Consider the following 12,424-nt stretch of genomic DNA (forward strand, 5'->3'; position numbering starts at 1 on the left):
GATGAACCCAGCAGCAAACTGGCGAGAGGGTTAACAGTGTTGTTCAGAGAAAGCGGATAAGATGTAAGAAATAACATCTCACTCTCACTGAACCCTACTACATTCTTGTTGCCCCTGGCTTCAGGCTCTTCCAGCTACTCATTTGTGGCTGCGTCCACAAGCACACAGTCTTATGGGGTTTATTACAGGTAATATTCTGTTGCTCACATATCTGATAGCACGTGTCTTGAGTGTGTTAGTGCAAAGCAAAAAGATATCTCTTCATAGCAGCAGGTGACAAACTGACAGAACGTGTGGTAGGTTTGAAGGGTAGTAGACAAACACTTTCTTTATTTGGAGAGATATCGAATACATCTGAACAGAGAATGGATATGAAGTGTTTTGGAAACACATTTATCATATGAAGCAGAGTCATATTATGCTGCAAAGTCACAGTGGACAATCTGCCAGGAATCTCAGAGTCACAGAATCTGTAAGTGCATGTGATGTAAGTAAGGACCGAATCCTGCACTGGCTGAGGTTTAACATGCGTTCAGCATCACTGCACAACAAGCCAAATGGACTCCAGATCCGGGCGCCTATAATATATTTAATGGATCATTGGAGGCTGACTCTCCAAGCCCCTGTGTTGGGATTACAAATGCTTGGACTGCATATAGGAAAATACACTCAGTCTTGTTGCTCTCCTATAAAGTATAGAGGAGGGAAATTCTGGGACATTCATTAACAAAGGTGCTGTAAGGGCTTATGGAGACTAATAAGCATACAAGATAAACTTGCATAAACATATTTGTGGTCGGTATCAAAGGTGATGATTCAGTTCACTTTTTATATGAATCACACCGGGAGAAGAAAAATAAAATGTTTTTGGAGGTCTAATTGCATCTTCAAGACCACAGCACAACACTAAATAAAAATGAAATGTCCAGAAAAGACACCTGGGAATGTGGTCACAGCTGAGACAGCTACACTCTCATATTTCTTCCCATGTGACCAAACCTTAAGTCCTCTGCTTCCACCTGCGCTTGGTCAGTCACCCTGGAGCTGAGCGCCTTCAGCTTTCCAAGCCCCCCTTTGATTTATTCAGTATTTGGCTAACCTTGCTCTGAACCTGCCCCAAGAGATTTCCAACCATTTTAGCCCTCCTTTTCCAGCATACGTGCACTGCATGCCTCCTCGACCTAGTTCCATCCCAACATGCTTCTTCTCCCTCTGCTTTCACAACAGCCCACTAAGAGAATGAGAAACAGGCCCTTGAAGGAGGCTCGGTTTCACTCTCAGCACTGCCGGTTCCCCTCCCCAACCGAGTGCGGGTCACCTACTGATCATAATGTGCAGCCCTATCGTGAGTGCGCAGGAGGGCAGTTATGGTTCGCTGGGATTCAAATGAATGTTTATGAGCCTTGTCTGGCAGCCAAAGGCCAGCCACTATCCCAGCTTTTACAGCCACTCTTGTGGGTTTGCCTTTGGTTTGTGTGAGCTTGCTTTGACTTGTGCTCAGATATGGGGTGTCTCTCTGTGAGTCTGAATCTGTGATCTCCATATCTCTTCATGTGTTTATTACTGGGGGTTCAAGCATTGCTGTGAAAGCAGCAAGGGTAAAGTTCTCTGTGTATGCGCTCTGTGTGTTTGTTTTGCAGAACCCACAGACCACAAAGCCACATTTCACTTCTGTGTGCCTTCAGTGTTCGCTGGTTTAATGACTGGAAAATCAGAGAGCATGCATTTATTGTAATGCAGTGCATGTTCTGTTCTATGTTAAGAGTACTGGCTTCATGATTAACTTCACAGCAAGGAGTGAAACAGCCTGGCCTGTGAATAAGCATGCACTTGTTCCCTGTTGCATTTTCACTGAACATTGCTCTTTGCACTGATCTGCATGCCGTAGTTCTCTCTGTAGGAACAATCTGAATAGCTTGGTGAGAAAACAGAAAGAATGTACTGACCAGGGCCTGTTTCAGATCTCGATAACCAATATTTAAATATTTTATGACTAAAAGGAAAATACCTTTATATCAAATAACACTAATTGCCATTTTATGCATGTAGAAGAGAGTGCTTAGACGTTTTATTGCAGACAGAAGATCATTGTATGGAGTGCAGCAGCAACACACAGTTTGTGGTAGATCAAATATTGTATGTCTTAATGATGTATAGTTTTAGATATTTGCATTGTCTTGTCCTGATTCCAAAATTAACAGTTACATGGACATTTTAAAGAACCTTAACCTTTCAAAGAAAGCTCAATACAAGTTAAGGTTAAGAAAAGTGTAGCTGAGTATGGTACTTTCATTTTTACTGCATCCCCTTTTTTATTGTGATAAAGCTCATTGAGGTCATATCTTAGCCTCTGCTCATTAAACATTAACAATGTCAGATTTACTGATGGCCATCTATGATGTGAAAAAGAGCATAAACATTCTTTATCTTATTTATTTTATGGTAGCTCATGATCCCTAATGGTCCTATATTTTTGTGGCGCAGTATAACTTTAAGTTTTGCTTCTTTGCAGGTGTGGGTCTCCCTTTTGGTCTCCAAAGCAGCCTTTACAAACTAATCTCAACTCATCAGTCTCCTCTCATCCTATGCTGTCACATGAATAAAATTAGGTTAAAAAGGCTAGAACTTATTAGGTATTCTGAACAAATACAATCTGAGTAACATGTCTAACTTGTTAGGTGTTGAAAAAATGGCAAGGAATATTTGAGCACAGAAGTGTGAGATATACTCTTATGGGCCCCCCCATCATCTCCTCCAGGACACAGTTTAGTGTTCAGTGCGGCTGTGTTGCCAATGCTATTCAGAAAAAAGAATAATTAAGCATTTTGAGAAATATAGTATAGTTTTCTAAGCCTGCCTTGCCAAGAATTAGATGAGCAAATCAATACCACTTTCAGTGTCTCAGAAGGTAGGCAAATTTTTACTACTGGACAAAGCCAGAGTAGCACCCTTCACAAAGTTCAGCTAATGGGCTGCTGGCTGTAGCTTCAATTTCTTGTGCAGACACGAGAGTGGTATTGATATTCTCTCCCAGCTCTTGGCAAGGAAGCTAATCAGCACATTTCCCAAAATGTCACAGTATTCAGTTCACAGTTGTTGTTTACTGATGCAGGTTTTAATTCTCCTCACAGAAAATGAAATTATTTTCTTCTTTTTGGTTGAAGCTCCCTGCAAATTTCGAGCGGTCACATACATTCGTTTAATCTCAGTCCCAAGGTTTGTTTGGACAAGGTTTGGTAATTCATTTACCAGTGCTCCTCAGTTTTATGACATTTCTAGATCTTAAACAATATCCTCAATCAGAAGGTAATTGTGAGACTCTGGCATTGATGAATCACATACATTGTTAATCTTCCACAGCTCCCTTCTCTTGTTGGTGCTAAAACATTGCACTAATCAGATTCTTATGTAAAAAAACAACGAGACCCCATATTGTCCCATTTTTTTCTGCACTATCTGCCTCTGGGGTTTTGCTTTTCTACTAACCCAAATGTATAGCAGTTGCAGACATTGTAAAATTGTATGTGCCAAGCTTATAAAAGCAAATTGATATATTGTCACTGTGGCAGACAATAAAAATATAATAAATTTGATAACTATGGGCTTAAGATCACTGCTCTGTGCAATAAATACAACTGTCTCGCTGCATGTCCACATTCACTGAATGTGGTTAGGACCGTTCGAAACATGTGAGTGGTGCCTGACATATTTATTTTGAGTTCATTATGTTTATTGGTAATTATCCCCCCCTCATCATTTTCTGTCAGAAGAGAACAAACAAGCATATATCCCATATGATCCCCCAAGAGTATGTTTTATGTTTTGACAACATCATCTGTCACAGTCACTGATCTCACACTCGGAATAAATCAGAGGTGTTATCACGCTGCCATGGGAGTCAAAACCCAAACACAGAACAATGCGTAACTCCCAAGTGTTCACTTTTTCTATTTTCATCATGCACAAAGAGAGACAGTGCAATTCTAAAACTCCATTTTATTACATTGTTTTGATTCAAAGACATAATAAAAGGAGAATAAAAAAAAGATCTGTAAAAACAGACTAAAACAAGTGTCACAAAAAAACTCCCAGAATAACTAGTGGTACAGAACTATGCATGGCTTCTGTTCAAACTGAGAATGGCATTCAGTCCTCTGTACTACACACACACACACACACACACACACGCAAGCACACAACCATCAGGGTGTATCGTGCAGTTTATCAATTAATTTTACCTGCAGAAGCAACACCCTTGCATGTAATGTATTTGTCTTCATACTATCATAGTGCCGTTGCCACCTTTACATGTCTTAAGGTCCATATTCTCTTCATTACACCCCACAGCTGCTGGGGTTGCTCTCACAATCCAGGTTCATGTCCTCCCTTTGAACGTGTTCATGCAGGTATAACTCCCAGAAAACTTGTGGATTTCTTCAAGTGCAGCTTGTGGCATGAAGCTGGAGAGTGCAGAAAGACCAGAGACAAAATGTTAAGCATGAGGGAAAAATGTGCAGCCATTGTAGAAAGATAAAAAGGAATTAGATGTCAAATGAGAACTTTTTACCTTTTAAGAATGACAAGAGCATGCATTGTCCAGGGCAGGTAGAGGAAGGCCTTGTCAGTTCTGACTGCATCGACTGTCCTCTGGGCGACTACCTCAGGTTTAAGAGGTGGAAAGAGCTGAGGAAACCTAAAGGAGATTAAAAAAAGTAGTTTTGAGATAAAATGGTAATTACACCAACATAGAGAAGAATTCAATTCCATTTCCTATCTGCTTCTCATTTCTTTATTAGTTTTAAGGTGCAACTTTTGCTCATAATGACCAGTTGTCCAGATGAATTTAAAATTGCACTGCCTGTTAGCCAAATTGTACATTACATGCTTTTGGGCATACCGAAAAACTACTATATAACAGTGTGAAAGGTTTGATGTAGTCATACACCTGAGCAAGAACTTTCAGTGTCAAATATGCAAAGAACCTTACATTGTTCTACAAAGGTTCAATGCATCATACTGGGTCATCTCAAAGCCTAGAGACAGCCACTAGGGGAGCTAAATCATCAGCGAATTGTGTTGAGTTCAGATGCAAACTTCTAAACTGTAATTTAAGTGCAAGAACGCCTAGAACATTCACAGTCACTATAAACATGCATCTGGGGGAATGGGGGACTATCTGCCAAGAGCAAGAGGACTAAGCAAAAAAGCCAAACTTTGGAGTTTCCCAGCCTTTTATTCTGATTTGCTACAGTGTAGCTCATTAAAGAGGAAAAGTTAGTGGATGACAGTCAATAGGATACATTTTCTGGCAACCATGGGTGTCTGTGCAAAATTGTGTCAGTCCACCAGGTGAACATGTGACTGTGGGAGAGACAACTTTGATTTGCTGGTAGCTCTAGATGAAAGTCAGGGGATCCCCAAGCTCATGAGGATTTTTGCTCTCTCGGCTTTGAATATATATCAAATTTCACAGCTATCTATGCAATAGTTATATATTATATGTCATTGTATGTTGCACAAGGAAAAGTCAGTGGCCCACTAATGTCAGTAAGATTAATCCTACAGGGAACAGGTTGGAACCACACAGTTACCATGTAAAATATAACAAGAAAAGCACTCAGAGAGCACAGTGCTCCACCAAGGCTGCCCAGTCATTGTATGATTTCCAAAGGCTGAAATCTTGAAAAAGGTGGTGGCAGAAATCATGGCACCATAGAATATGGCCATTTAATATAGATGTACCCACAAACAAAATGACCTTGCACTTAGCACAGGTGTGTGTTATGCATGTGTACGTTATGTACAGCTATCAAATTGCGTGACCTAAATATGTAGCAGACGGTGGGAATTGATGGGACTCTGAAACACTCTCACAATTTAATCAATTGTTCCTTGTATCATTTCCAACAGATAAGTCCCGATAAGTGTGCAGCGGTCAGTTTGTAGTAGGATCACAATCATGTGATCATCAGCAGGCAGCTGACGAAGTTGTCACTTGTTGTCATAGTTATAGTGATGCTGTGCCGCTATCTGGCAATGATACAGAAATCTTTAACAAATCCGTGGATCCAGACTATAAGCGGCATCACTGCCAAAATCTAATCAGTTGGTCCTTGTGACATTTCTGACCTTCCCTGAAAATGTAATCGAAATCCGTTATCCCGTTTTTGTGTAATGCTGTGAACAGATGGACAGACAAACATATGCCGATCGTCACGTAACTCCGCCGTTCCTTTTTAAAAAATGGTCTCTTTAAATTCCTAGATAGGCAAAATCACAGAATAACGATGACAATGTTTCCATTTCTCGTCCCACTTTTATTTAGGCATCTACTCACCTGACTCTCATGCCCTGGAACATCTCTGTATTGGTGTGGAAGGGAAGCACAGTGGTGCAACTGACGCCAGGACAGTCCAGCAGGCCCAGCGTCAGGCTCTCCATGAAGGCCAGTGAAGAGGCCTTGGAGGTGCAGTAGTCTATGGCTCCGGGGATGGGAGACTGGGACAGGATGGAATTAATGCATACTACATGGCCATGCTGCAGCTCCAGCATTCGAGGCAGGAAGGCTTTTGTTGTCTAAGATAAGAGAAGAAAAAAAAGAGGAGAATGAAGGAGTGAATAAAGACAAAGTGAGAGGAGGTGTGGAAACAGAAGGTGAAATGTATTCAGCAGAGTAAAAAAAAAGGAAGAAGACAAGAGAAAAAGGCCCATAATGTAACCACAGATTAAATTTTCATTTCCATTTAGTTGATGATTGCATATGACATAGTCTTTTGATCTCCATTCAAAATGAAAATGCCATGAGTTTCAAAAACCCTTCTGATGTTTCAGGGGCTGAGAGGCAATTTGGAAATACCCCACTTAACCTGCCATAATAGCAGTCATGATTGACAAGACTGGGGGAGCCTACTCCAGATACTGCCACACTATAATCAAAATATGAAGATGATGAGGATAATCTGCTAGGAGGAAATTCCCTACATCTACAGGCATACTGGGTTTACTTGAGTTCAAGCAAGTCTTACCCAGAACTGTCCCATGGTGTTGATATGTTGGGATTTCAAAAGGGCGTCGTCATCGCTGTCCATCAAGCTTTTGCCGTGGACGACAGCTGCGTTGTTCACTAATATCGTAACATCTCCCACCTGAGATTAAAAAGCACAAGAATAAGGAAAAAAATCCATTGTTAAAGGCATCCAGTATATTCTGTCTGGTTTGCAGAGGTGATATAGTTATGCTGCACCAGCGCTGTCAGCAAAATTCCCTCCTCATATTTAGATATTTCAGATGAAGTATAATCTATACGCCAGATGGAAGACACAGCAGCTTAGAGCAAATATACATACAGACGAGACAGAGGCATCCCGAGGAAGTATTTTGTAATGTGTTTCACTGTGTGCAAAATGCATTTCGCCTTGTGGAAGTAGAGCTACCTTTATAAATATTAAACTGGTGTACCTTTTCTCGAACCACCTTGGCTTGCTTGTAAACTTCCTCTCGATTGGCCACATCGCACAGGAAGTAATGGCACTCTGTTCCAGAAATGGAGATTTCTTCGGCTGTCTCTTTAAGGCACTTTTCTGTTCTGCCCCACAAGATCACCTAGCAAAGAATCAGAATTTTAAAGGTTAAAAACAACAAACAAAATGTTCGGCATCGAAACTCTGTGAATCCAAACCAGTCAAGCGAACTATTGCTTCCAAGACGAACAAAAAGAGTTATTTTTTCATTACAGTCATTAACTAGATATGACGTATCATTTGCGCAGTTTTTTCTGGCAATAACACCTAGCGGAACTGTGGAGATCTTTGAGCAGCAATGCTCTTTTCATTCAGAGAACAGAGAGGCCATTTTCACTCCAACAAATAGTTTTCGGGCAAGATTAAAGGCTTGGGGGTTGCTGTGTGAATGAATTATCTCTTCATCCACCCAGAGACTAAATGAAGGCTGGTCATTTGAGCAGGGAACATGGGGTTGGATAGAGGTGGGGGACTAGTGATTGGGCAATTAGATCTGTCAGTCTTTGGGGTCAGGGAAAGGTAATGAAATCAGGGGGTGAGCCCTCCTCATCTCTCAAACACAAATTCTCAAAGAGATTACATGGCCTGTTGGGCAGATGAGCCCTGTCATTTCTGGTCAGGGAGTCTGAAAACAGTGTGTGTGTGAAGTGCTGAGGACGCCAGTGTGGGATTTGGCTAGTCGCCCGTGACCAAGGTTAATATTTGAGCAAAAAGTCCTCTGGAAAGTGATCTTGTGTATCCGAGAGTCACAGACTGTGTGTGTGTGTGCGCGTGTGTGTGTGTGTGTATGCATGCGTACACAAAACACAGCACATCTGTCTGTTAGCCCATAGTTTAACCTGTCATTCCCACTGTTTAGCACCAATGTTTATGTATAAACATCCATTTAGTCAACAGGGATAAACAAATTTATTCAAGATCTTTATCTAAAACAGTACATAACACATTAAAGATTGAGCGAACACAGAGAAGTATGTATGAGCATGTAGCAAACATTATCCTCTGCTCAAATTAAAGCTGTCATCTTGCAGTAATTGGACAGTGCCATTAATTTCTAATTCACTCAGCATTTACCCTGAGCCACCATGACAATTTGCATAGTCCCAGTCTGGAAAAAATCTTCTGACATTATTATTCTCTTTGATAGAGTCGTCATGTGTCAAATAACTGTCCAACGGTAGCAGAAGCAGACCAAACACAAAAATATCAACTCTGTAAAGTTGTAGGAGCATCACAGATTGCAGTCTGGAATGTGTTCTTCATTTCTTTATCAGATCCAAGAGCAATCAGGGTTTGCCTCCCTCTGTGAACAACCCTAGTTTGAGTTGCTTTTGATTGGGTTTCTTGTTTGCTTCATTTGCAAGACCATTTGAGTAATCAGTGGAGGCAGACAGGTCTATATAAATAACTGAAAGGTTTTGATAGGATTTGAACCAGACAAACAAAGCTGACAGTTCTCATTAAAAGTCAGCACTTAAACTGTGCTCTCCTGTTACAATGTTATTTAATTCATTTGGTTTATCACCCGTCACAACACACAGGACGCTCAGTGCAAACAAGCACTGGCCAAATTGCTATCTGAATAGAAAACTGTAAGAAAAGAGTTTCTAATTGACCTTGCACAAGCTCTGTTTTGTGTTAAACCAGTGATTGTTCTAAATAGGCACACCTAATAAGACTTCACATCAACACACGCTGTAAGTAAAAGTTCTCTAATCAACAAATTGATGTTGCAAAGTTTGAAACAAGACCTTGAGAGAGACATCGCAGATGCCACTCAATACGGGCTGAGGTGTACGTCTCTGCGTCCCCAGTAACTACAGCTGAATTACAGTGATACTCTATCTCTCAGATGTGAATGTATGGGTGGGTATGAACCCTCCTTTTCATACTCATTGTATGGGCCAGCAGAGAGGCGGCACACAGAGGGGGCAACAGGAGTTCAGGAGGCAGTCGCCTGCCGCTGTCTAATTACTGCGGAGACAGCAAGGTCAGTTGCAGGGCAATACCCAGCTGGGAGTGGTGTGCTTCCCGCCTCCAGCACAACACAAGCACACCCACACAAACTTGTTATCGGTGACTTGGTTTGGTTCATCTTCCCTCTCACAAGTCTCTTTATGTAATGTTAACAATCACATGAAAAAAAGAAATGTAAAAAAACGTTTTGCTGATGTTGTCGTTAAGGTGAAATATACTGATCAAAGCTGTCAACTGTCTATCAGGATTGTTGTGAAAGCCATATCCCGGTGCTACTGGGTGATTTTGTTGGAAATACTTCTTCTTTCAGAACTTCACTCTGCCGCAGTTCCCCTCCTCTAACGGCACACAAGCATACCCTGCTCCCCTCCTGAGGCTCTGGCTCTTCTTCCCAGTGAATTCTTTCATCAACACTGAGGCTAGTCTTCCTCACACCTTGAAAAACACCAAAGCCTGAGCAGAGGGGAAAAGGAAATTCTGGCTGCCAGTCACAAAGGCGCTCAAACTGGGGTGAGCGCAAGTTCGCAGAGGTTAGCCCTATTCATAATTACTGCCCTATTTCCTTTTAGCATCTCTTTAGGCAGGGAGTAATTGCCATACACATTACCACAGGTGTTGTTTTCAAAGCCTTCACACCTTCATAATACCCAACAATGGGGTGCTGAAAAGCGTGGTGACATCCTTTGTTGTGCAGCTGCAAAGTAAAGCTTTTAAAACCTATTGGTTTCTCCTCGCTCATTCCCCAAGGAGATGGCATCGAAAGACAGAAGGAGGCAGTTAGTGTTTCACTGAACTTTTAGCAATGTTTTCAGCGCTGCAGAAATTGCACCTCAAGAGAGCATCTGAGATGCGGCGCCCGTGTCACCCATGTACGGATAATTACAACCTGCAGCGTTGAGTCGAGCTGCTCAATGCGGGCTGAAATTGCCACCACTTTCTTCCATGGGCGATGATGACTCCCATCTGAGGTGATCAAAAATAGAGCTACTCTGTATTAACACATTAGTGCTAAAGGGACACCAGTGACTCATCAAGCACTTGGCTGTGTAACGTTCAGCCACCAGACTGGTCGACAAACTACAGCTGGAAGTTATGAACAAAGGTTAGCCTGATTTGCAGTGATGAGTAAGTGTCCATGCAATCACCAGTCCATTTCAGGCCCAAGTGGCAGCTCAAGGGGCTGTATTGTTGAGACGGGTGGAATGATTTCAACTGAAAATATTATTTTCAAGAGTGACAGCTGCAAAAATGACATTTAATGGACTATCCCAACTTACATCACTGACAACTCAGGGGTCAGCTAAACCTTCATGTCCACATTTTTATTTACCTTTATATCATATCAGATTTCACCTACAGGTGTCAGTTTGCAAGAGTCTGATTTGAATCTGCTAGCTACTGCAGATGGTTGCCAAGATAACGCAATCTGTTCCTCTTTAACACTTTTACCCCGAGTTCATTTTGTTTTGCATACACTCCATAAAAAAGGCATCCCATGTCCTCATGCTATGCTTGAAAACAAAACCTAATCTGGCTCTTATTAAAAGTATTATGAGTCTTTTTGTTGTTGTGTTGTGAAATGCTGGCAGACCTTACAACAGTACAAAGACTGATCGAAAAAATGGCAAGAAACTATAATAGGGGTAGTAGCAAGGCTGTTATTATGTGAATGGCTTTGAAGCAGGTTCAGGGAGGCTTTATGCACAAATCCACCCCCACCACCTACACTCAGACACATGTAGTCAGTGCCCTCTTTACAGTCTAAATCTTTGGATAATGCACTTTCTGGACATGTCGGTCTCGGGAAAATCACCTCCAGACCTCAGCAGAATGAAAGTCAGCTCTTGTACTGCACTTCATCATATCAATCAGCCATAAACGTTGTCCAGACCTGCCCTCTGCTCGACCCCAGCTGTTGTGCAATAGTTGAAACTAAATTGAGGGCAGTGTCATAGTCTCACTGGACCAACTAGGCTACACAGAGGTCGTGATCCCTGCTTTCATAGAACAGTGGAATAACATTACACTTGGGGCAGTGCAGACACAAACACTGACCGGACTACCTGGCGCAGGAGGAGGGGTGGAGAGGGGAATCGGTCAAACTGAACCCACAAGAATGGAATAAATGACTTGGAAAATAAATAATCAGCTTGTGCATTAAGATTGGAAAAGAGTGAGATGAGCCCTGTAGATGCAACAAGTTGCCTGGGTTACCTTTCTTGCCCCCTGCTTGGCAAACTCTTTGGCCAGGTGTCGACCGATGCCTCGTCCTCCGCCGGTGATCAATACTACCTCCTTGGTCAGGTCCTTCCTCCTGCTCGGCAGCAGCGAAAACAAACTTGCCCTGACAATATAACAAAGCATCTGAACCGGGAACAGAAACATACGACATGCGCTCTTCAGCTCCATCTCGGACCAGGAGACGCTCGCGGACGAGTGAAGTGTTTACGCAGCAAGTTTACTAACTGATATCCTCCAAACAGGGAGCGAAAGAAGTGTGCAGAAATACAGCGATTCCTGCAAGTTTATCCGCACGCAAACAATCTCCTGTGCAGTCTCACAAAGTGTTGCATGAGTAATCCACAGGCAAGGAAACAGTCTGAAAGCTCAACTGTGGCACCCGGAGCAGCTCTGACATCTTCAGGCTCCTGAAATGTGTGAGTGATCGCTCATTACGCCTGGTCGAGACGCAGAAACGTGGAACGCAAGTACTGTTGACGCTCCGTGGCTGTGCGCTACTGACACCGCCAGGCTTTGGTGTTGCGTTCCTGTCCAGTGCTGCCTTATATATCAGCCCCTTGCCCCGGCTCCGGGACTTCCACTAGTGAAAGGACCTGGATGAACCTATAGCTGGGGGGCTGTGAGGGCATTAATCCTGATTGACATGTTAAGTGGGGATGAATATATTTCTCCAGTGCCCGTCTGGG

General features: G+C 42.4%; 1 protein-coding gene across 1 annotated transcript; it reads right to left on the reverse strand.

The window, feature by feature from the left end:
* Nucleotides 1–3,976: 3,976 nt before the first annotated feature.
* dhrs3b (dehydrogenase/reductase (SDR family) member 3b) lies at nt 3,977–12,424 on the reverse strand. The gene is made up of 6 exons (XM_023289165.3): nt 11,712–12,424; nt 7,459–7,602; nt 7,026–7,145; nt 6,338–6,576; nt 4,568–4,693; nt 3,977–4,460 (listed from the first exon to the last, which is right to left on the reverse strand). The coding sequence occupies exons 1-6, from the start codon at nt 11,904–11,906 to the stop codon at nt 4,376–4,378; spliced, it is 909 nt and encodes a 302-aa protein (XP_023144933.1). The 5' UTR covers nt 11,907–12,424; the 3' UTR covers nt 3,977–4,375.

The sequence above is a fragment of the Amphiprion ocellaris genome, chromosome 5 (assembly GCF_022539595.1).
Source record: "Amphiprion ocellaris isolate individual 3 ecotype Okinawa chromosome 5, ASM2253959v1, whole genome shotgun sequence".
NCBI lineage: Eukaryota > Metazoa > Chordata > Actinopteri > Pomacentridae > Amphiprion > Amphiprion ocellaris.